This window comes from Apteryx mantelli, chromosome 25, assembly GCF_036417845.1.
Source record: "Apteryx mantelli isolate bAptMan1 chromosome 25, bAptMan1.hap1, whole genome shotgun sequence".
Lineage (NCBI taxonomy): Eukaryota > Metazoa > Chordata > Aves > Apterygiformes > Apterygidae > Apteryx > Apteryx mantelli.
In genome coordinates this window covers 6,002,910-6,027,984 of record NC_090002.1, presented here as the reverse complement: position 1 = coordinate 6,027,984, position 25,075 = coordinate 6,002,910, and the positions used below count along the sequence as shown (strand labels likewise).

The 25,075-nt window shown below is 56.7% G+C and overlaps 1 protein-coding gene across 1 annotated transcript; it reads right to left on the bottom strand.

Moving 5' to 3' along the window:
* Nucleotides 1-1,803: 1,803 nt before the first annotated feature.
* SLC6A17 (solute carrier family 6 member 17) lies at nucleotides 1,804-14,110 on the bottom strand. The gene is made up of 11 exons (XM_067310575.1): nucleotides 13,825-14,110; nucleotides 9,702-9,859; nucleotides 9,380-9,506; nucleotides 8,386-8,567; nucleotides 7,161-7,271; nucleotides 5,755-5,996; nucleotides 4,793-4,985; nucleotides 4,203-4,395; nucleotides 3,844-4,003; nucleotides 3,143-3,305; nucleotides 1,804-2,172 (listed from the first exon to the last, which is right to left on the bottom strand). The coding sequence occupies exons 1-11, from the start codon at nucleotides 14,108-14,110 to the stop codon at nucleotides 1,804-1,806; spliced, it is 2,184 nt and encodes a 727-aa protein (XP_067166676.1).
* Between the last annotated feature and the right edge of the window lie 10,965 nt (nucleotides 14,111-25,075).

Below are 25,075 nucleotides of genomic sequence, written 5' to 3'. Positions count from 1 at the left end.
AAGAGAAAGTCAAGGATGCGGTGAGTGGACCAGGTACTTTCTGCCTTTGCCTCCCAGCCAAAAGGAGAATCAAGAGGGGAGAAAACCCATTGATAGAAAAGCAAAGGAGGAGAGAAGGGATCGTGGGCAAGCACCTGTGAACTTTGCCTTCAAACTGGCTTGAAATACCATCATGCGTGCTCTAAGCACAGCAGGACCGAGGTTAAGGAGCACCCTCATTTGAGACCTTAGCAATGTGCTTAGAAGGAGAGAGGGCTCAAGCAGGCAACTGCTCCTCTGTCCCCATGGGGAAAGAAGAAAAAGGACATGTAATACTGGTACCCTTGACAGAAACACTCGGCTAGGTGTAGGATTCGGGGAACCGACCCTCAGCCCCAGCAGGGGAGACCCTCTCTGACCTGGGAGAGCTCAACCCTTTCTAGGCAGCCTGTGGAGAGACAACATAATGTCTCAGCAGTCTGGTCTCCAGATAACATGGATGGGCACGACAGAGCCCAACTACTCAACATGGGCTTACCAGCCAGGATCAAGCACTAGCAAGGACATTAGGACCTGGCACTGACCTCAGAATAATCGGTGCTCAGAAGACATGTCCTGCCTCTGCTGCCCTCAAGAGCTGGATATGGCCAGCAGATGACTGGTGAGTCCCTAACAGAGGTGGAACAAGAGGCAATGCAGACCCTGACTTGAAGCTACGAGAAATGAAGATGCCTGTCCAGAGATAATCACTGCCCAGCTCACCTCAGCTGGCGGCTGCAAAGGAGGTAAGTCAGGGGATGGTTTCCTGAGAGCTAAACCAGGATTGTGGTAGGACTGTATGCCCCACAGCCTCTCTGCTTGTCCCTCCGGGACATCTAAGGAGAGCGGCAAGAGGAGACGATTCACCACGCCAGGGATTTGGATTCAACAGAGCATCCCACATGTTAGGACTAATTCCAGGAGATTGCTCCTGATCCTTGTCACGGTAACCCTGTTTAGATCCTGCACGCGCTCCCACATCCAAAAATCACACTCGTTTCAGAGGTCCCTCTGCCACTCAGCACGTTAACACTGCCTAACCAAGGAGTGTGCTAGCCACATCTTCACACAGAGGGGGTGATCCCCGTGTCTCAGAACAACTCACAGACACCGTCTCTGTGCTGGTGGTAACAAAACAGATACCAAGGATCTACCATCAGCAACCCCACACATTGCAAAAACTCAACCAACCCAGCACTGCTCTCTGCAGTGGCCAAATTTTGGGGTTATTTGGGTGTGTCCACAGCTATAAAAACTACAGGAAATACAACAACGATGGTGACAACAACAGCACCCTTTTGTGCTATGAACATCAATGGTTAATTGTGCTCGTTGGAATAAGGCCATGACTTCTCCCAGCTAAAGGAATACAGAGAGGGAAGAGCTCTGGGTTACAGGAGGAAGCATGGTTGGCTTTCCACCTTACTCTGGGTCCTTTTTCCAACCATCAGCTGCTCAGAAAGTGAGATTCTTTGCTTCAGCTTTAAGCTGCACGAGAACAACCCTCAGAAAGATATTGCAGCACCTCTTGTTCCTCCTCCCTTCCCCGCAGGCAAGCTATGAGGGGTCCTGCCTTTCAGCCGAAGGTTGTCGGAGGAGAGTCCTGCCCCTCCTGCAATCCCTTCTTCCCGATGTCATCTTGGAAATGGCTGCTTTTGATTACGATTCTAAGAGGGGGTTCTTCTTTGTCATTTTCTTTGTTAATTAATTTTCCTGTTGCCTGGACAGCTAGGATCCACTCCCCAGTGACCTTCTCTCCCGGTGGGGGTGGTCGGCAGCCAACCATCACAGTTCGGATTCAGGGGTGCTGGCCAGTAAATACCCACTCCCATATCGTCCGTTCGGGGCATTGCTCATTTCCATGGGGGAGTTGCTGCCGGGACCCAGGTAGGAACGGTGTGTGGGCATGGGAGACGGGGTCTCGCTGGGCACTTTGCTCAAGATGAAGCGGGTCTCATCATTGTCTTCCAAATTAGAGATGTCCTTCATCATCCGGCCTTTCTTGTAGGTGACAGAGAGGGCATTGGAGCCATCTGACACGAGGTGGAACTGACGGAGGATGAAGACCAGAGGCAGAGGTAGGGATGCCAGGATGATCAGAGAGATGAGAATAGCCATGGCCCAGGTTGGGTAAAAAAGGAACTTTTCTGCAGCCTGGAAGAGATGGATATTAGTGTCATTAGAGGGACATTAGCGGTGCCAGTTTCTCCTCCATCATCTACACTCCCACCCAGGTGCACAGCGGAGCTTCAGTCCCCCTCTTGCATTTCAGAGCCACTGAAAGGGACTACTACAGCAAAGGCCAAAGTGATGTACACCAGGTACAAGGTCTCCTAAGTGCTAGGCAGCTCCTACTGCCTCCTTCCAGACCTCATCTTCAGGGAGTCACATGAAGCTATCAGAAGGTGAGTTCAGAACAAGGAAAGGGACATGGCCCTGCACTCAGTGTGTAGTTAAGCTGTGGAACTCCTCACTGCAGAAAACTGTGTCTCCTAGGTAGGTCTCACTACTTTGCAGAAGTGCAGGTGGAGTGTTGGGATTTGGTGTCCCAACAGCACATTTGCTTCTGCAAATATTTCAGTCAGAAAAGGAGGAAGGGAGGGCTATGGAGTGCAGTGTAGTCTTTTATCGCCTACACTCAGCAAGCTCTGGCTGTCCCTGAACCTCCTACTTCATGCTAAGCGTGCATTTGATATGAAGAGGAAATGGGTGAATCAGATCTTTAGAGATGGTGGGGAGGAAACACAAAAGACTAATTTCTGTCCAATGGAGCAGCTGAGGGCTCTCCACCAGAACACCACCTCCACCCTGGAACCAAGCTGTAAGATTCTTCAGCCCAGTTCTTCACCAGATCCTTATTCCACTGGACAAGGACTGACCACGTGCAAAACAAATCCCTAGCTCAAACTCTGGCCCATGGTCAGAGCTGGCTTAAGACTTCTGGCAGTGCAGGCAAAACTGATCTTTGCCTGCAGAGAATGAGCAGCCACAGTCAGCATGTCTCCAGCATGAGGAGAAAAAAAGCAGAGTTGAGGGAGAGCAGGATGCTCTACATCTCTCAGCTACCTGCTACTCGGTCTGGGCCTGGGGTGAAGGTGGATCTTGGAAAGGAAGCTTTGCTCACCTCCTCTCTGATCCATGCGCTGTACCCCGGGGGGCTGACCCCCAGCTGGATGATGCTGGCGGTCATGAGCACAGCCATGCAGATGGGAGAGACGTACTTCCAGGCGTAGTAGTAGTACTGATATGGTCGGAAACCCAACATTTCTGTCAGCTCCTGCATGAACCTGCCAGGAGAAAGAGATGGAGCCATGCCGTTCCCCACCTTCAAATGAAAAGCCTCCTCCCAGCAGCCTCCGTTGTGAACTATGCCCTGAAGAAGAGCCCAGTCAGTCCAAGCAAGCATCTCAGTGTTCCTAGTGCGTGTAGGACTGGCTGGGAGCCTCCTCAGGAAAAGGCCACCTGAGCATCTTGCTCTGGCCAGCTTCTGGCCGACAAGAATGGGCACAAGGTCCCCCTTCCAGACTCACCCTGAAGCCCCAAGCAAAAGGGTAACAACAGGTAACACAGCATCATAACCAACACTGGATGCCCTCTAGAAGGATTTGCTCCTGGGGCTGGGTTACACCTAGGGCAGGGTAGAGGATCAAGGTGAACTGAGTTACTACTGCTTAGCCAGTTACTGCCTCTATAAGGTAACTGCATCCGGGGCATATGCTCCCTCAGAGCTGGCCTCCTGGGGAAAACGTATTATGGGAAGGAGCTGAAAGGACTGGTTTTAGTCAGGACAGCACAGTTATTCTTCTTGTTGGGCAAATGCCTTACTTCTTGGTGCCGTAAATCCAGGCCACAGCAATGTTCTCCAGGATCACCACAACAGTGAGCGGCAGTGTGGCCGAGTAATCATCGAACATGGTGACAAAGTAGTTCCCAGAGCGTTGCACAAAGATCAGGCCCACCAAGAAGGCGAAGATGCAACAGCCAACTGCGGAGAGCAAAGGGGCATGGTCAGCAGAGCGTCCCAAGGGGAACCAAGGGCTTCATCACACAGTCCATTAGCTGTTTGCTCATGCCTCCAGGGCCCAGTACACATCCATCATGTCCACACTCTTCTGAAGAGACTCCCCAGGGCTATGGGGACCCTCCAACCCCTCCCCAGGAGGATGCAGGAGAAAAGACCTCACCTGTGAACACTTCCTTCCGCACCTTGAAGGTGTCGATGATGGGTGTAGTGATGCCTGACATGGTCCCAATCATGCTCCCCAGCCCCAGGTTTATCAGCATCAGGAAGAACATGACGGACCAAAACGGCGAAGCCGGGAAATGAGTCATGGCTTCTGTGAAGGCAATGAAGGCCAAGCCAGTTCCTTGCACCGACTGTCCAGGGAGAGAGAGGACCAAAAGGAGGGGAGAACCGTGTCAGGGACAGAGCTTGTTATGCCACATCCTGTAACTTCATGCCTCGGGTTTCTCCCATCATGCTGAATCACTCATCAGGGGAACAAAAATACAGTCTGGTACCCCAGTCTGGACACAGAGGTGACCTCAGATTTCTGCTATACTTGCTACGGGCAGAACTTTTCCCCTGCCCTAGTAAGGGCCGCTGTGCACTGGGGAAGATCACGGGGGGCAGGAAACCCCCATCCCTGGAGAGTCTCTAAAAAGATTTTTTCCAGGTCCACATGCCAGGAGCAACATGAGTAGAGCAGATCCTACCAGGAAGAGGCAATGGGTGAGGTGACCTCCTTATCCTACTAGGAAAGCCTCCAGGTACCTTGTTGAGTTCATCCTCCAACAGGCAGGCATCCAAGCCCAGTTCTTTGAAGTGCCCTTCCTTCACTGTCATGATCACCCTGTACATCTCATTGTAGTCCTTGGCCGTGAGGTGGGAGAAGTTCACATGGGGTGGGATGAGGTCGTGGCTCAGCACGTTGGTGTTCAGATACCCCAAGATCTTCTCGGCGTTCCTAAGGGAGAGCAGAGCCTGGTCACTCAGAGAAGTCCCCTTCTTCCCAGGGTGGAGGACATGGTCTGACCACGAAAGCCCTTTGGACCAGGCAGGCTGAGGCTTCCTGGGTCACCCAGGCACCAGTCAGCATAAGCCTTTGCAGTTTCCCAAGGAGCAAGTAAAGGTTGCACTGGGCCACATGACAGAGGATGCAGCCAGACATCCACTGGGGAACGTGGCTGCTACTCCCCCCTTGGCCCTGCTCTGCTGCACACTGCTGTGGCATCTCCCGCTCTGGGACTCCACAATGCATGGTCAGGATTTTTATGGACACAGCGTAGTCTTTCTAAAGATAATTCTTGGTGCACAAATATGCCTTTGTCCAGCTGCTTCTGGGGTACAGAGCAGCTGCTCCTTAACCTCACAGACCAGGGGACCCCAAGATGAATGGAAACCGGGGAAAACCCAGATGATGTGACCAGACATTAAATTCACCCACAATTTGCAGACTAACAGCCCACCTTGGAGCTGGATTTTACATTGGAGGAGCTGAATGCCCAATTCCCACCTGGAGCCAGAAGAATTGTATCCTCAGCTACAATGGGACATCTTTGAAAAGCCAGGTCTTGATCATCAGGAACTTGGGTCTACCAAAACACAGTATCACCCAACCTTGGGACGCTTACTCCATCACCTCCAGCACACGAACAAAAGCCAGACAGACCCAGCACAACCAACAGGAGCAAAGACTTCCCCGCCCCAGCCAGAGAAAAAGAAATTCCACCTACTCCACCACGCATTTCTCATTCATGATGTTGGCCTTGAAGCCCAGCACAGCAAACACAACCAGCGTGGCCAGGACAGACGTGAAGAAGTTGATGAAGGAGACAAGCGTTGCATCAAAGTGGCAGTTGTTGTCTTGCTTGTTGTAACTGGAGAAGGCAATGACCCCCCCAAAACCGAGGCCCAAGGCAAAGAAAACCTGCGTAGCTGCCTCCCGCCACACCTGGGGGTCGAGCATTTTGTCCAGCTTGGAGGGGAGACAGAAGAGGAAGATTAGGCAGCTTGGGCCCCTGCAACTCATCCTGGCAGAGGTAGAGCTAAATTAAAAGGCCATTGTGCCTGCAACATGGGCTGGTTCCAGAGCAGCCATGAGGAGGCTTTGGTCTGCCTTGATCAGGGTCTTACATTGCCCAGCACTTCTGAGTGCCCAGAGGTCCCTTTTCCCTCTCTCACAGAGGGGAAACTGAGGCATTGAGAAAGGCAGGCAAAGATGAACTGGTCTGGCCATATCTCTTGGTGTTCCAACTCCATCCCTCTGCCCCAGAGCCTGGTCTGGGTGCCCGATCTCCCAGTGCGAAGACCTGCAGGCCCAGCTGTCCCAGGGAGCTGGCATCCCCATTTGCTCCCCAGGAGACAGCGCACTGCAGTCAGTCTCTGGTCTCCCCCAGCCATCGGCTGCCTCCAGAGCACCTGGAGCATTTGAAATCAAATGTCTTAGCTTGCGGATTTGTTTAACCCCCGCCATCCCCTGAATCACACCCCCCTTCTGTGAGCCAGAGCTGCAGGCTGGAGGCCTCCAAGTGCTGTTCATCAAGAAATCATAATTAATATCTTGTAACAGCTTCACCAGCTGAGCTGATTCATCTACATCTCTGCTTAATTAACTAATTAGCTGGTTAATTAATGGATACACAACACCAGTGGAGGTTTCTCAGCCAGTATCTTCCTATGGAGTCTTTAAATACATCCCTTAAGGCACCCCCTCTCCCCTGCCCCAGGGTCTGGGCACCCAAAGATATCAGGAGTGAAGTTAATGCTCAAAGCTACACCAGGGCTGGCAAGTTTGCAACGCTCTTGTCTGTCCTGGCTGTACCCTCTATTTAGGGGGGCCGATAGCACCTCCTGGCTGACTTCTCGGGACTGGTGGGGTGGTTTGGGGTTGATGCTCTGATTTTTAGGGGCAGAGAGCCCTTGCAGGTTGCCGTGTGCACGCAAGTGGCAGCGTGGTTGGGAGCAGATTTGTTTTGCATTAGAGCTCACGGCAGTCTGGGCACAGGGGTGCGAGGCAGCGTTATGGGGAAGAGGTGACTGCAGCTGCTGGGGCAACTGCACCTTCTCCCTGCAAAGCGAGCCGGTGGGACCAGCCAGGAGGGAAACCTCCTTGGAGCCTTCTAGGCTCGACAGCCCTTACCTTAGGCGTGAACATGTGCATGATCCCGTCCACCGCCCCTCGCAGCAGAAGACCCCGGACCAGGAAGCAAACCAGCACCACATAGGGGAAGAGCGAGCTGAAATACATGACCTAGGGCAGAAAGGACATGACATGGACTCAGTCTCATTTATCTCCTCCCGCGTTCAGCCACCTGCGTTCCTCTCCCTAAATCCAAGGGCCACACAACAGGGGTGAGAAGGGGGATGTGGCCCAAAGCCAGTATCCTTCATCATGCAGAGGGGCTGTGATGTGGGGGTGCTGCCCTTTGCTCAGCCCTTGGTATTCCTAAGCCCTGGCCTGGTCCTCTGCAGGCGAACTGCTACCACCTGGGGACAGGTAGCTCTGCACCCCATCTCCCCCCCTTCCCTAGCATCTGTCAAGGGCAGGTCTGGCTGGGTCCTGGTGCAGGGCACATTTCCAGTGAGCAGAGGTGAAAAGGTCTGGACCTGGCCAGGGGAGGCCTGTTGTCCCATCCCAGGGCCTCAGGGACGGCAGGCCATGGACTCGCCACCCTGCACTACCTGCTAACGGGCCAGATGCTCTGCAGAGCACATCCAGAGACAGGAGGCGGCCGAGTGTCCGGGGGGGCCGTACCCTTCTGCATCTGACCCCGCTGCTTACACAGCCTTGCTCAAACTGTTAACAGCCTCTGAAAGTTAACAGCATCTGTCTCCCAAGGCCTTTCGTTCCTCCCTGCCCTGCGTCTCGTGCTCGCAGCCCCAGCGCTCCCACCATGAAGGAGGGTGCAGGTCTCACCACTACGTCCTACGAGTGAAGCTGCTTTTGGGATCTGCCAGGAACTGAACCGCAGTCCAATTCAGGGCTCCTAAATCCCTTTTGGCAGATGACGTCTGTGCTGTTCAGAGGGTCCATACAGACAGCACACGTTGGGGGACCGGCGTGGGATTTGCCCGCAGGGACTGCAGCATGTTCCTCTCTCCTCCCTCCGGGGCCCATACCAACGTATAGGTTGTGCTGAGGAGGGATCCCCCAAACCAGGGGCCTGGCCAGGTTATTTGGCTCTTCTGATGTGGCTGCTCCCTGGGCCATTGCTGTGGGTGTCAGCTAGGCAGCCATCCCGTGGCCCCCTCGCAGCACGGCAGGAGAGCATGGGCCAGGCAGGCAGCTTCTGCCTTGACACCACAGGCAGTGTCCGGCAATGGGGACAGATCCCAGCCAGGCTCAGCTTGGCACCGATACTCACCTTCCCTGAGGACTGAATGCCTTTGATCATAGCCAAGCCAACGAGGCTCCAGGCCACCAGCAGGCACAGGGTCATCTTCCAGTTGAGGCCGCCACTCTCTGAAATGGAGTTGGAGATGTCCAGGGTCTCCCGGTACCAGAAATAGGTGGTGGCCGAGCTCTTCTCGCATTCGGTCTCCACAACTGCAACCAACCAGAGGCATGAGAGCATGAGGGGCTTGGGGGAAAGTCACCTGCAGACTCACACCAGCTAACGCCAAAGACCTGCTGGGGCCAGCCAGGGAAAGCAGGTGTCCCCGTGGATAGGACCGTGGTTCATTTTTAGCAGGAAGAAGAGGAGACAGGATTGAAAGTCGTTGTCAAGCAAAAATAAGATGTTAAATACGGGGAGAGACATTTGCATTCACCATAAAATCTCCCGGAGTGTCCCAAGGAGGTGCTCAGACACTGCTAAACACACTATTAACTCCACCGGAGTCTCGGTTGGGCACTAAGGAAGCAGCCAGGCGAGCCCTGGCGCAGTCCTGCCTGGCTCTCGCTGCCTCCCTCCACAGTCCTGGATTGGATCCTGGCATTCTGGAGACCCAAGCCCTGGACCCCAAAATGGACATCACGCCCCAACTGTGGGGAAAGACCCCGAGCTGCCAGCAGAGGCAGAGCTCGTTTGACCCAAGGGAAATATCTCCATCTAACCTAGACGCTTGGGCTGCCTTCATCCATCAGGGAGGCAGCAGTGCCCCAGAAATGCTCTGCTCCGAGGGATGGTGTCTAAAGTCTATCAGAAAAATCACATTTTTATAATACCTGGCTATCAAAGAGCCCCTGTAAGGCTATATCCAATAGTCTGGATAGAACCCACATCCCCTTGAAACACCCCAACCGCCAGTGTCCCCACAATAGCCACCGATGCCGGGGTGGCATCCCACCTCCCCCAGGAATTGCCCCCTCGCGGCTGCCACGGAGCCACTGCCCCCGGGCGAGCGGCAACCCCTCACCGGCCACTGTGCCATTTTTCACGATGGGGCACTCGCTCCAGGGAAGAGGGTACTGGAAGGACTTAAAGAAGTAGAAGATGCTCCAGCCGATGATGACGTTGTAATAGAGACCGACAAAAAAACACACCTGGGGAGAGGAAGGAGGAGACGATATTTAGTCGTGGGGCAGCAGCGCGGTCCCCAAAATACCTCCTGCCGGGCAGGGACCCTGGGGGTGCAGGGCTGCTGGGACCAGGGGAGGGGATCATTCGCCAAACCAGTCCCAGACCCACGGAGGCAGTTGGGCAAACGGGGCCGGAGGGGGGCTCGCGGGCGCACTCACGAGACAGCTGGCGTATCCGATGCCCCCCAGGCGGGGGCAGATGTAATTCCAGACGCCGATGCTGCCCCGGCGGATCCGCTGCCCCACCGCCAGCTCCAGGAAGAACAGGGGGAGGCCGATGATGATGAGCAGGACCAGGTACGGGACCAGGTAGGCACCTGCCAGGGGAGATAAGAGTCGTCACAGACCCCAGCCCTGCCTACACTCACAGCCAAGGACAGACAGACAGGGAGGACAGAGCCGGACGGGCTCTGGCTGGTTCATCAGCTCCTGTTCATTCATGCTGGGGGGGGATCAACGCACATCGATACCGCCAAATGCACAAGCGTGTGAAGATACACACGCACCAGCATCCGCACGCACACACCGCCGCACACGCAAGGAGACACGTCCCTAAGCAGGCATGTGTGCATGGACACGTGGTCCCCGCTGCTTCAGACGCAAGGACAGACACAAGCCCGTCCGGTGAGACCGGTACCTGCATGCACACATGTGTGTTGAAACACCTGGGCACCGCCGGGCCGCTGGCACGGAGACAGGGCCCCCGCGGACACCCTGCACCCCCCGGAGCGAGGATCCCCAGGAGGGCCGAAACGGGAATCTCGCTGCGGAGAAATCCCTCGAAATAGAAACATGCTTCATCTCTGCCTAATTGAGGAGGCCGGAGAGAAATTAGCAGTTCAAGAAGCACAACCAAATGCCCATAAAGGATGCGATGACTCACGCTGCAGCGCCCGGCTGATGAATTACTCCAAGCCGCTGCGAGGCGGGGGCTGAGAGACGGGATCTGGAGCATGTGACTTATTTCCAGCCACCCACGGGGCCACAGGCATTTCAAAGGGACACGCCGGAGCCTGTTTGCCATGGATTTACAGCCCGGTGACAGCAGCCACCCTCTGTCCCACAGCAGGACCTGTGGCTCCCTCCTTGCATCTCTGCTCCTGGCCCTCAGCCCCGCAGCTCAACCGGCATCTCTACCTCCAGACGGATGGACAAGTGGGAGCACGAGGTGGATGGACAGATCTGCAGGTGCAGGTTCTCCCCCTGACACCGGAGATTTTCCCCCGATGATCTTCGGTGGGACGGGCACCGGTGGCATCACACGTGGCAGGCGCGAGGCAGGCGGCGCTGCCAGCCAGCTTGGAGCACATCAAGTCCCGGCGATTTGGCTGCAGCCCATCTCGCTGCCGACACGCAACCGCTCTCTCCAGCGGATGCGGCGCTCGGGGACCAGGAAGGGAGAGAAAACAGCAACCGCCCACCCGTCCCGGGGCTGCTCGCGCAGACTGCTCAGCGCGCCCAAAAGGGCTCTGTCCATCACAGCCCAGCTCCCGCCTCTGTCCGTCTGCCACCTTCCCATGCCCAGTGGGAACCAACCTGCCCAGCAGCCCCACACTTAAGCCTGTGCTTATCTTTAAGCCCTTGCTCAGGCACATTGGTCTTGGCTGGATCCGTTTGTATGACGGAGGCACCTGGGAATGCCAGCCAGGGGCCAAGAGGATTCAATGTGGTAGGAGGAGAGGGCAAAACAGCAGTGTTTGCCCCAGGACACAGAGCAGACGATGCCACGTGGCCAGAAAGGAGAGAGGGGACTGGTGTGGGGTGCAGAAAAGCTCAGCAACTTGCTGGTCAAGCCAGTTCCCAGCTCTGTGCCTCAGTTTCCCCATCTGTCAAATGGGCGCAGCGGTGGAGGCAGCTTGTAAAGCCTCTGAGACCTGCTGCGGGAAGATGTTATATAACAGCAAGGAGTTCCTAAAACCAGCTGCTTGTCCGGGTACCTGCCTGGCTCAGCGCCCCTCCACCCCACCGCAGGATGCGGCCAATCCACCGGCTTAAACCCAGCACACCCGTCTCCCCCGCTGCAGCGGGTCTCACGGCTGCTGCAGCCCCAGTAGGTTCGATTCCCCGTCTCCGTATCGCACGCAGCCTTTTGCCTAAAACCAGTTGCTTAATGCTCGCCCAGCACAGACAGCAAATTCAGCCCCGCCTCGGCTAGCGGCTGGCACACGGGGTTTAATCCCGGCGGGGGAACGTGAGCCGCCCCTCCTGGTAACCAGCGCTCGAGACGGCTGAAACCCCTCAAGTGTGCAGGACCGCCGTCACCTTAGGTCCCTCTGTCCCACGCTCGCACGGGGGGGAGTCGGGGTGGCTGGGGAAGGCTGCCGGGGGGGGGACCCTCAGTGTGAGCTGAGAAAGTCTCATTCATTGCACAAATTAGTCACTTATTCCCTATTCTGCCAACAGGGAAACTGAGGCTCAGGCGGGTTGAGCGCTCACCTGAGGACCAGCACTCGGTGCTTCTAACCTCATGCTCTGCGCTGGCTCCTGACCTCGTTTAGCCAGGAGACCTGCTCAGACGTCGCAGGCTGGAGCTGGGCTGCGACGGGAGGGATCGCTAACAAAGTCGGCAGGACCGTATCGACCTACCCCAGCCCCGAATTTCGCCCAGGCTCTGCCTCCAACCTCCTTCAGCTCACATGCACTACCCCCACGCTGCATCCGATGCACACGCGCGGCAGCACGTGCGGCGCAGCCGACGCGCACGCGCTAGAGCAAGCGCCTGCGGGCAAGCGCTGCAACCCGCCGCGGGCGCACCGGCCAGCGCAGCGCGGCGCCCGTGCAAACCCGCCGTGCAACGGAGCGGTGCACCTTCCTCCGCGCTCCGGCCCCGCTCGGACCCAAACTAGGGCGCTCCCAGCTATGTGTGTCAGCTCGCAGGGGGAAATCGGCCGCGATGCAGGAGCTGGCCGCGGCGCGCTCCGTGCCCGCCGGGAAGGGGAGGCGCGGGGAGGGGTGCGAGCAGCCCCGGGGTGGGAAGTGCTGACTGCACAGGTCCGTTTGGGAGAATGACTCATCGCGAAGATGACACCAGAGACGTTTTAATTATTGAGAGCGCTGCAGGCATCTCAGCCCCGGGGCTGGGGGCTTGCTGAATTATGCGCTGCCAGGAACGAGGAGAGCAGGAGGCAGGGGAGAGGCTAAAAGCACGGCGGATCCCAGGAGCGGAAAGCCGGGCCCACCTCGGTTTTGTTAAATACCGCCCGGCAGCAGCTGCCTCCCAGCACTGCAAAAGGCAGCACTGCGCTGGAGAGGGCTGGAGCCAAGCCGCTGATGTGCAACCTGCCCGCTCATCAGTGTCATGAGGGGAGTCGGGGCTCAGCCCAGCTGTAGGAGACCTGGCCCTCTGGGAAGCTCCTGGAAGCCAACAGAGGTTGCATAGGGTAGAAACTGGCCTGGGTTGTAAGGGAGAAGATGAAAGGGTGGGTCGGGTGGCAGGAGGATTTGGGAGGGGGCAGGAAGCCTATACAATACGAGCAGCTTTGGGAACTAAAAAAAGAGGGACTCTTTCTTTTCTTTTTGTTTTTTCCCCTTAATTCCCAGGTTGCCCCAACAGGAATTGGGAACTGCAGCCAGACACCCTGGCTCCCGGGCCTGGATTCACCTTGCCCTCGGCGCGGGTTGTCGGAGACCCTTTACAAAAGGGGCAGCCCTGGAGGTGCCGGCGTCTCCGCACCGACGCGCACGCGGGGGTAAGCGGTGCCCGGGCCGAGGCTCTTGCAGCAGGTCCTGGCTGCCCATCTCCTCCTTCAGCCACCCCATGAAAACACCCCATCTCCTCATCCAGCTGCCCTGTTAAAATACCTCCTCAGATCTACGCAGGGACAGGAGAAAGCAGGGATGCGACAACCTGCTCTGCTGCCTGCTCGGAAAATCTGCCGGTGCTCAGATGCAAAAGCAACTCATAACCGGATAAACGGACACAGTTACCAACAGGGAGCTTCTAGCAGACAGACAGACACAACCTGGCAGAAGAGAGGGACCAACAGACCGGCTGTGTCATCTGGGCTGGTCTCTATATCGCTCTCTACGTTGGCTTACTCCGTCGGAGGATGCAGCCGGGAAGGTGACCTGATTTAGCAGGACCCCGCGCTTTGCCGGTGCTGCCGACAAAATAAGAGCCGACGGGCACCGTCCGGCTGCCGGAGCCCCCAAAACCCTCCTCGCTCCCTCCCACCCCCGGATCTGAATCACAGCTACGACGGGAGCCGTCCGTGGGCATCCGGGCAGGATTGGGCTGTATTCCCATCACCAGGGCCGAGCCCTTCCCTGCCCCGTCTCTCACCTCCTCCGTTCTTCTGGCACAGGTAGGGGAACCGCCAGACGTTGCCCAGCCCCACGGAGTAGCCGATCTGCGCGAGGATGTACTGCAGCTTGCTGTTCCACGCCGGCCGGTTCTCCGCCTCCAGCTCGTCCTCCGCGTCCTTCTGCTTGTCCCAGGTCTCGCCCGTCACGTTGAGGACGCTGCGCTTGTAGTCCACGGGCTCCTCGTGGGCCAGCAGGTCGGCCACCGACTCGGTGACATGCTCGCTGCTGTGCTCCCGCTGCGTCACCTTGCTGTTCTTCGGCATCGGGATCGCTCCGCTCGGCCCCGAGGGGCCGGGAGGGAAGGAAGGAAGGAAGAAGACGAGTGTCCCGAAGGGAACGGCACCGGCAGTAGCTACAGCTCAGGCCTCACCTCCTCTTCATCAGCAGCACCTGCACAGGGAAGGAGCCAAGGGAGGCTGAGTGATTTTTACCTCGCCCCAAAGTGCAGCAAGGTGTCCTGGTGCTGGCAGAGCCGGCAGGGCCAGAGAGAAAACGGTCTCCAACATCCCTGTGCCTTTGGGGACCTTCCTTGGCTCCGGGGAGATGCTACGGGCCAAGGAAATGAAGCCGCTGGTTCATCGGCCATCAAGCAGAGCCTCCCGCAACCCACGGGAGGGACCTTCCCCCGGCTCAGGGGAATCTGCCTCCCCGAGCCCACGCTCAGCCCTAGGACGGCTCGAAAGCCACGAGCGGGGCTCGGCGTTGCGCTCAGGTGACAGTGACAAATGCCAGCGCTCGCTCGCCTTCCCTGGACGTTATCAGGAAGGACTTAAAAGCCTGGGAGCCTGTAGCTAAATCTTCCCAGGCAGTTTTACAGCAGATAACATCTGCAAAACAGCCACGGGCGATGCAAAGCCATCAATCGTTCCGGCCCCTCCACCTTCATCACGGCTTGGCCTTGGCCGGGGAAAGCCGTTGCCGGTCCCGCGGTGGCCCTGGAGTTGCACCGCTTTGCCCCCGCTGCGGGGGCCGCCTGCCTTGTTTGCAAGACCTACGGCACCACGTTCATCCGAAACCCTTTTCCATGAAAACTGCCGTGAGAAAGGCCTTTCCGGCAGCATAGCAATCGCTCCGCGGTGCGATTACCGCCCCGCTGGGATCTCGGTCTGTTCGGCTAAGAGAAGCAGGGTGCATCCCTCCGTCTGCATCTGGGGGGGTGCAGATCCACGAGCCAACAGACCCCCCCCCCCCGGGCGCAGGGCCGGGCGTCCGCGGGGCTAGGACGGGCACAAGCAGATTAAATTCTGGACCGGCAGAAGGGACCGTGGGAGTTAAGCGTCGACTCGCTGTCCGCGCGGTGACAAGCGGGAGCGCCCGGGCGCGGGGGAGGCACGTTTGCGCGGTGGCAGAGGGCCGCGGGCCGGTTCGCGTCGGGGCGCGTTTGCAGACGTGCAGCTGCGTGTTTGCACCCGGGGCTGCGTGTGTGCACGCAGGGGCCCTGCTGATGTTGCAGCTGCCTGGCTCGAGGTCTCCTCCGGCCACGTTAGTGACCCCCCGAGGAGGCGTTTCGGAGGATGCCCATGACCCTGCAGCCCTCTACCTACTCATCCAGCCTGGAAAAGCTCTAAGGCACCAGGAAAATCCACTCTGCTGGGTCTGGGATCCCCAACCCAGTAACAAAAAGCACCATCCAGGGCCGTGGAGTTACAGCGGCTGAAGAGAAGATACAGGGAACCCACGGGAAGCCCCGCATCTTGGAAAAATGACTTTCCCAGAGGGTCACGCTTCCTTCTTTTCCCCCCTTTTGGGTGAGAACATCTCACATCTGGGACGGGATATTGGAGGCCCCTGGTCAGTGCCATCTGGCATCTCCCTGTCACTCCCGCACAGGATTTTTCTCTTCCCCATGGCAGATTTGTAGTGATCTCCACCCAACCTGGAGCCCGATCCAGAGAAGGGACCAGCACTACCCACTCGTACCGAGAAGGGCTGGTGCACACAGTATGATGGCCCATGGACCAAACCCATGTGCAAACTCTCCTGCCCCAAAACACAACCCAAGCACCCTCCATTCCCGCTTGCTAGGGGCACAGGAGAGGTTACCAGCACCTGCAGGAGTGGTGGTGCCATGCCCAAGGACCTGTCCCACCTCGAGCCCTTCCCCATGGCGAGCAGAAGGACTCTGCTACGGTTTTTCCAGAGCTGTCCCCAGCTCTATATCTTTCTTCGGGCAGATGTCCATCTTTTTGACCCGCTTTAGACCCCCAACAAAGCTCAAAACCCTGCAGCAAACATTCGCAGAGCAGCAGGTTCAGGCCAGGCAGCAGCAACCATCCCCAGGCAGCGCGTCGAGGCATCGGCACAGCGTGGGAGCGAAGCAAAGCGTTGGCAGCAGGAAATCTCACATTTCCTCGTCCTCACCTCGCTATTTTTTCACCCCTGAAGAAAGTTCCCCGTTTGCCAGGCCCGGTTCCTGTTCCTATTAGAAAAGCTATTTTAGGCTGTAGTCTGCATCCGTTGCCAGGCAACCGTGTCGGCTCCACGGACTTTGCTGGATCAGGCTCCTTCGGAGAAGCCGTCTGAATTATTCTTTCAAGCCCGATCCAGCAATGTTTAATTTCCTAACGGCGGCCCATTCACATAAACAGCTCACGGCTCGACAGCAGCAATTACCAGCAAGCGGCTGCCCGTGACCGGAGCATCCTCAGCGCCAAGCCAGCGGCCGGAGGGAGCAGGGCAGGGAGGCTGGCGAAGGGCCTGATCCAGCAGCCGGGAAATTGCTGGGGTTTCCATCTATTTTGGATCAGGCCCTGCGGAGGATGAGCACAGACCTTGAATTTGGGTGCTCCATCAAAACGTCTGTGGCTCAGCCAACACTGAAGCTCCTTCTGAGGGTGGCCCAGACCTCCAGGAGGACTCGGCCGCAGTGCCAGCATCTCTCCTCCCGTTAGGGATAGAGCCAAAGGGAATTAGGGTCTGCTGGCCGAGCCACCAGACCTGTGTCCCATGATGCAGGACACCGACCTGCTCGTGTAGGAGCCCTGCAGGGGACATTAGAGCCAGCGATATTCCCAAAGGATTTGGGGGAGCTCAAGAGAAGCTCAGCTGGGGCAAGGGCTCTGGCAGCCCTGGGGCAAGATGATGCTGGAGGAAGAGGCGAGGGTGAAAGAGCAGAGAGACAAGCCTTCCTCCCCGTGGGAGAGTCCTCCTCACGGGACACGGGTCCCAATTGAAGCAGAGCAGGGAAAAACCACGGAAGGGTCATCAGTGCATCAGTCCCAAGGCCTAACCCTCCCCTACACACACACCAATTGGAAAGTGCACTCCAAATCTATGAGAAAGGTATTGCCATCCATTTTTTTCGACTGAAAGGGAATTCAATCAAAAATTCCTCTGCCAAAAATAATGATGACTCTGAGAGAAAGACAAGTCGGATCAGCTGACAACTGGGAGCTTTTCTGGGCTGGATAGAGATAGCAAACCCTTGTCGCTGACAGATGGAGAATTCAGCTTGTTTACGTAGCCCCCCCATGACCTTAATTTTCTTAAATGTGCATTTTTCCTCTCTCTTTAGAAGAAAGATTAGGGCCTTTCGGAGCCCATGCCCTGTAATAACCTCACTTGAGCTCCTGGAACGGAGGTGTCTTGGTGCCACCACGTTTCCCAGGTAAAACCCGGCTGACACTGCTCTCTCGGGTGCTCGGGGAGGGGTCCTTCCCCGGCACGGCTACCGTCTCTCCCATGGGTCAGTGCCAGCATCCCTAGAGATGCCTCCAGAGAGCACTTCCCAACATCCCGCTGGGTGTTATAGGGGAAATATTGGCAAAACCATCACTGGATTGTCCCTAGGGATAATTTATCTCCTTCATCTCCCACCACTTAGTCTCCCTGGGCATCTCCTTAAGTAAGATTCCCACTTTAAGAGTCCCCAGTGGCTGCCTCAGTAATCGGTCCATTAAGGGACTTCAGACTCCGGGCAAAGCGACCGTGGTCCGCCAAGCCCTGCCCCTCTGCAGGACTTGCAGGCTGAGCCCAGGCTCCCATTTGCACCAAGTGACAAGTCCTCAGTGTCCCCCCTGGCCAGCCGACATGGGATGTGGCCTCCGAGCCGTGTACCCTGCCTTGGCCCATCCTTACTTTCTCAGGAAGGTGGCTGGGGAGCGATAAAACAGGCTGGAAATGTGTCAGCAAAGCTTTCAGCTAGGTCTGGGCCTGGTAGCGCAGATGCGGGTTGGGAGGAGACACGGATTTCCAGCAGCCCCCAGGAGCAGATTCAAACTCTGGGCCTGGAGGATGAGCACAGCAGGAGCTTTCTCCTCATCCAGGGACAGAGCAGGTCCCATGTCCAAATACTGCGTTTATTCCCCATGGTGGACCCAGACAGGGTAACTAAGGCGGGGCGGGGGGGGGAAAGAAGGTGGGATTTGGTGAATTCAGAATAAATCACAGGGCCTCTCTGCTGGTGCCTTCCCCAGCAGCCTTTCTGGGATGATCTCAAAGGATGGATACGCAGGGCCCAAAACCCTCAATGTTCCCAAAGGATCTTTCCTTTGCTCCCCACAAAGCCAGGATTCGGAGGCAGTAAACAACTGACAGGCTCCCACCTCGCACGGCTCGGGGGAAAACTGAGGCCCCAGAAAGGAGAGGACTTGCTGAAGGTCACAGAGCAAGGAAAGGGAAGAGCAAGGAGTCCAGGACCACGGAGGGCTTTCAAGAGGAGGAAGGCCACTGTGTGGCTTGGGCTGGGAGATCTGAGCATCAGCTCGCAGTTAGCTCCGTGGGAGAGCTCAGAGCCAGGGCAGGGCTGTTTGGTGCAGATGGGGAAACCCAAAACGTGGAGAGAAAGGGACGGATCCAAGGTCATCTGGGAAGCCAGTGGAACAGCCCAGAAAGGAGAGGTGGAAGGAAGGAGACAGGCGTCTCCCATCTTCCCCCTCTGCGCTGCAAAGCCAAGCAGCAAAGGGAAGGAGCCCTGGACGCACATCTCACCTTAGACACCAAATCACGAGAAAACCGGCTCCTGGCCCCATGCCGCTCCCCCACAGGCAGGGACCAGCTCCTTTCCGAGCGCAGGGCTGCGGGAGGGACTGCGTTTGCAGACTAGATCCTTTGCGAGGTATCGCATCGAGGAAATTCAGAGCCCTGCAGCAGCGTGTTCCTACAAGCGGCAAGAAACCAAGGGAGGGACCCTCCAAGAAGCATCCCAACTCCGCTTCAAAGCCCCCAGAAGAGACTTTTGACCCCCAGGGAAACATTTCAGCTCTGATCCCCCCCCAGCCCCGCTCCTCGGGCCTTCCTGCTGCCTCCTTCATGCAATCTTCCCTTGCACGAGGAGAGGCCAGCCCGAGATGCGTCCATTTTAAAAGCTATTCAGTGCCGGGGCTTGCTTACAACCCAAGAGACTCAGAGCTCCAGATCTGATCTTCCTCCTCCTTGCTCGTCCTCTCCAGCTCCACGGGGAAGGGTTTTGCCATCTGGGCTCATTAGGGTTGTTCCCTCTCTCTCTCCCCTTCCTTCAAATGATCCCTGCTAATTAGTGCCAGGCTCTCACCACCCTGCAGGAGCTGCCGTGGTGACTCAGTCAAACCAGCTGAGATGCTCACGCAGGCCGGCATCACGGGGTACCAGCACACTTGCTATCCGACACCGGCACGCGGAGAGACGCAAACTTGGGACAGGGCTGGCGTGAGCAGATGGGAGAGCGCAGGGGTGTCGGAGGACAAGGGACTCACAAGGAGCCTCGCTGGAAGCAAGGTTCAAAGCCCCACTGCGTGTCCGGGAGCACCTCAGTTGTGTGTGACAGGCATTTGCCTCCCAGAGGAGCTGAGCGCTCGGAGCCACATCCTTCCCGGGCGAACGTCTAGGCCCGCTTTAGCATCGTGACACAGGAGCAATTCACATTCAGTGATGAATCAGACCTGCCTCTGCTTCTGTCTTACACCTACCCGGTGCGGCTTTCAATAGCAAGATTGCACAGATGTTATAAATAATCCCCGGCTCCTTTAAAGGCAAGCAGAGGTGTGGCTGACACAGCCACCTCCTGCTCCACCCCGGAGGTGGGTGCACTTCCCCAGGGCCCCTAACTCTGGATTTGTGCTAACAATGCCAGGTTGTGATATTGGAATAGTGACTGTTTTCTTCAATGGATACCAGAGCTGCCTTCAGACGTGGGGAAAGGGCAATTTTGCAGACAGGTAGTGAGCCAGACAAAACAGCTGGATGATCCCATTGATTCATCCAGTTTGGTCTCCTTTCATGTCTCATTTAGTATCACGAAAACATACATCAGCTGCAACAACGTGACGCTGTATCAAAACCAACCATCATGTGAATATAAGGGAGCCCCGAAGGGATCACAAGACGACCTTTTTGCAGTTGGCTCTGAATGACCCCTCTTAACTCACCGGCACTGATTGACGGCTAGTGACTGCACCCAAAAGCAGGCCAGGTTTATCCTAGAAGACAGCAAACAGGCAGAGTCCAAATCCCACTGCAGACTCTGCCTTCTCCTACTGTAGTTCGTGAAGCTTCTTCATTTGTAAACAAACAAGTTCACACACAACCCAGGCTAGGATAAAAATCAGAGCATCTTCACCAAAGGCAACCATTTAGTCTGGATTTGCGTAGATCAGCATCTGATCTAGGGCAAATTCGATCCTCGTGACTCCCCTCTGACTTGGCTCTGGTGTAACTCCAGATTCTCCACTCTGTGCAAGCCTGAAGTGGCATTGGAGTCACTCCAGATTTAAACCAAAAGCTTTCACTCCTATCGATTTCAGTGGAGCTGTCTCCAGTTTATCCTGGAGGACAAAAGATCAGACCCAAATTTTATTTCCCTTCCAACCAGCTGAATTGCAGACAAATCACCATCCAGGTTCCCTGACCTATTCACAGCAACCTCTGGAGAGACATTTCACTCTGGGTCCTCCAGAGAACAGCTCAGTTGCTGTGGTGTTTTGGGTTTTTTCCTACTACAGCCAGAAATAGTTACATCAGCTCCTGATGAATTCAAACCTCAGGTGCCTCAGATGCAAAGCAAGATCCAAGAATCAGAACAATTTCACCCTTTAGGTCCTTTACAAAGAGTTGGGACCAGATTTCTCAGCTGGTCTAAGCCTCAATTTGCTGGAGCAATGCAGATCTGCACCTGGCTAAGATACCAACCTGAGAGCAGGTCTGGATGAAACACACACCTTTGGGCGCATCCAGCAATGCAATAAATGCACAGCAGAGAATAAAGCACCAAATTCTGTGAACGGCACGAAACCAGGAACCCGACCCTCATTTTTTTGCCTTGGCCACCCACATTTAGGAAGCGGCAGGAAAAAAAAAATTAAAATGCATAAACCCCCAACACCTCAGGGACCAAAAATTAAATATTCATTGCAGCCAAGTGCTTTCTTCTCTCCCAATGTTATTGTCAAGGTCAACCTGGAAGCTGCATTTCCACCATCCTTGGGCAGCGGCTCGGAGGGGATGAGCCCCCTGCCAACCCGAGCCACCCTCCGGGGTTACCCCCAGCCTCTCCGGGGTGGCCAGAGCCATTTGCTGGCTCTGAAGGCCCCCCCCCAGCCCTCGATGCCACCTACCTTAGGGCCACGCCTGATGCCTCTAGGCTTCAGGTGACCCCCCCCCAAAACCCCCCTCCCCAGCTTAGCCCTGCTCCTCCCTGAGCATCCCCCTTGGAAAAGGCCCCGGCAGCAGGGTTAGGGGAAAGACGGGGAGGGGGGAAACCAAGCAGGCAGGACCCGGCGTGGCAGGAGACCCCCGGGAGGGGAAGGAGGGGGCAGCCTTACCTCTGCGCTCCGGTGGCGGCTCCGGATCCCGCGGCTCCGGCGGGAGCGAGGAGGGGGGGGAAGAAACTGACCAGGCTCCGGGCGAGGGGGGAGAAGAAACTGAGCAAATTCCCGGCAGAAATTGACCAGGCTCCCGGGGAGAAATTGACCAGGTGCCGATGGGGAAGCTGAAGCAGGAGCCGGCCCCCACCTCCCGCCCCCGGGGCCCCCAGCCGCGCAGAAGCCGCTCCTGCTCCTCCGCACCCAGCGGCGGTGGCTGCGCGCCGGGCGGCCGCTTTCCGCGCCCACCGCTCCGCGGATGCGCGCTCGGCTCGGCCCGGCCCCGCTCCGCTCCTCTCCGCTCCCCCTCGCCGGCGCGGCGGGGAGGCAACTCAGCTCGCTTCCAAAAAAAAAAAAAAAAAAAAAAAAAAAGGAAAGAGAGAGGGAGAAAAAAGGGACACGCAGCCCCTGACGCAGGCTTGAGTCACCGGGGCTGCGCGTCAAAGCCGGGGTGCCGGGGGGTGGCTGTCGTCGTCCCCCCCCCAACCCAGGTGTATGTGGGGGGTGTGTTTGACACACCGCGGGGGGTTTTTTTGCATTAAAAAAATAGCGGTGGGTCCTGGCAGGGCAGTTTCACCCCTGCCCACCTGCCCTTGGCAGTGTGGGGAAAGGCAGGAGCTTCCTATAATGTCCCCCCACCACCAAAGTGCAGCCCCGAGATGTGCCCCCCTGGCCACTGCGGCGCTTCTGCCCTGGGGAAGGGGAGCGCTTTGAGCTGGGGGGACTGCGCACTGGTGGGAGTTGGGTTTTGGTCACCCCTTTCCTCCAACGATGACTTGGTACACTGGAGGTGTCACTTCATCTCAAATCATGTCATAGGGAAGGAGCTAGGTCAGGACCTGAATTCTGCTCCCCATGAATTGGGTGCAAATCCAGGCCATGTTGGGTGCCCAGCTCTGGACTCACAGGACACCACATCTCCAGACATGCTAGTTCCCTTCAGTGCCGGAGCTCAGCACAGGAGCAGCACAGGCTCAAGTAGGACTAAGCTAATGGTATAAGCCAAATTTGGAGGATGAGGTAGCAGCATTAATTAGCCCACCTTTAATGCCAATGGTGAAATTCTGCATGTAAAAGGGTCCCACTCAGGGGTTTGATTCCCCCCGGCAGGACATGGTGGGATATAGTGACACCAGGTATTTTATTAGGAGGAAGAGAGAAACAAACACACAACCCATGACACGAGCCCTCCCGAGCAAGCAAACTCCAAATCCAGCTTCTTAGACAGGATTAATTTATCACACAGCCATTTAGGCTGCTTTGATGCAGTTGCTGTGGTGTGTTTAACAGAAAGCCCAGGCACACCTGTCGAGATCAGCCCTCCCCTTTTACTCAGTGCTGCCTAGTGAGTCCTGCCCTCAAAAAGCATCTAATTGAGTTAATCAAGAAAGCCAGAAGGATGTTATGATTTACTGGTGAGGAGAAGGAGTTTTCAAAGGAGTTAATTGCTGGCTCAGTGCCTGGTGGAATTGGTTAGGGTCTTCGAGTCCTGAAGACTTGAACTGAGCCCACCCAAACCCAACAGTGCAGCCCCCAAACGTTTCTCCTCTGATCGGGGCGCTGCTGGTGCCTGGGGTGCCGGTAGCAGTGGCCAGCGCCTGGGCCACGTGCAGCCTGTGAGAAAGCAGGGCAGGAGGAAAAGCACAGCTGGAAGAGAAAAACCATGGGTGACTCAGACCTCCAGCCCCAAATCACGCTTCTTCCAGCTCCTGGATTTCAATGTTTATGCACATTTCTGGCCTTTGGATGCATTTCTCTTTCCAGCTCGTTAGGTGCAAAAGGATCAATTCTTGTAGGCACCTGGGAGTTGAGCCAGCGCTTACATGGAGACCTAGAGCCCAAGTGTGAAAGCAACAGTCACAATTTTCCTTTCTCTTCCCCCTAGGAGAAATGAGGCTGTATTCCTTTAGATCCGCTCCTTTACCCATCCCATCCCCAAGTCAGGCAGGAATAAAGCTGCTTAACATGGCTTTAAAGTGCTGCGAAGGGGAAGACGGTGCTTGCCTTGCTCGTGTTTCCTGCTGCCGCTGTTTTGCGGGAAAAGGTTCCCAGCGTCTGTTTGGTTTATCGCAGTGTTGCTCCAGATCTCACGAGAGCTGATATTCCTTAGTGGGGGCTGGGGTGGGGGGAAGGCAAATGCCATGGTGAAGTCAAAGGAGTCGCACTGACATGAGCCAGCCTGGAGGAGAAGACGCACCACGCACGTCTCCTCAGATGTTATATAAAGCGCTGCCTTGCAGGAAGGGAATGCCACATCCGTTCTCCGGCTTCTGTTTGCTTTCCAGGCAGGAACAAGACTTCTGACCTTCATTTCAGTCGAGCAGCACGATGGGACGCAGATCTGGGGTGCTCACCTGTCACCCCATGCAGCAGCAAGGCCTGGAGAGGGGCCAGCGCCTGCTGGATCTTTGCGGTTGGATCAAAGCCTGGCAGGCATCCTTCGCTTTGCAGGGCGGCAGGCAGGGACGGCTCTCATGGCCTCTCCAAAGCCTTGATCCTTTTATGTTTTAGAAATACCATCTTGTCACAACCCTTCATGATGTTCATCGCGCCTCCTGATTCACAGGAGAAGCAAGGAAATGGCTGCACAGTGGCCAGGAACCCAGTGTCCCGGCTGGGGAGGAAAGGCAAGACTTTGAGCCGTCGCAGGGGGAGGTTTTACACCTTGCCTGGAGCACAGCTCCCAGGCGAGCTCCCTCCTGCACAGCTACTGGCTTTTTTGGCTCTCTCTGCTTAGTAGGAAACCCCAAAGCCAAAGGGACCCAACCTCAGCAGGGTCCTTGGACAGGCACCACCAGCACAGTCCTGCCCGATGTGGCCAGGCAGAGCCCCCCTGGCACTGACCAGGCCGGCCAGGTCCTGCGGGAGCTGACCTCACTCTCCGGATGCGGATCAAGCGCCCTGGATGAGTGCTAACGAGCTGTGAGACAGCAACGCGCCCGGCCAACGTGTCTCCTGGTGTAACTCCGCCAGAGCCAAGGGCCCTCTGCCAGGATGGTCCTTCCTCCTCTCCCACGCTTCTGCCCAGGACACGGTGAGCGCTTGCGATCCGAGACAAAACCACGAGGAAGAGGGGCCAGGAGGCATTACAGTGCATCCAGGAACGATTCAATCCTGCGCAGGGTCGGCGTGAGCTGGGCTCGAGGTGGATGCTCCTGCACGGAGACCCGGCAAGGTGACGGCCATCTCCTGTGCAGAGCAGCGTCAGCAGCTTGGCCGACTTGCCGGGAAGGGGCCAGCGGTGGGAGAAGAGGCATTGCTGTCTGCAGGCATGAGAGCAACTTCCTAATTGCTAAAGGAAGAGATTTTTGATTGCATCCAGGCACTGCCTCTGTGGGTGGATGGATGCCGCCTTCGCTCGGGAGGGCTGGGGAAGGGGAGCTGTGGAGCCAGCTGGCTGCAAATGCCACCAGCTAAAGCTCTGCACGTACCCGGCGAGAAAGCAGAGGAGGA

Coding starts and splice junctions, on each gene's coding strand:
- SLC6A17 (XM_067310575.1), bottom strand. CDS start 14,110: ATGCCGAAGAACAGCAAGGTGACGCAGCGGGAGCACAGCAGCGAGCAT. Junction 5,997..7,160: donor TGCACATGTTCACGCCTAAG/GTAAGGGCTGTC, acceptor CTCCCCTCCAAG/CTGGACAAAATGCTCGACCC. Junction 4,396..4,792: donor TGGAGGATGAACTCAACAAG/GTACCTGGAGGC, acceptor CTCCCTGGACAG/TCGGTGCAAGGAACTGGCTT.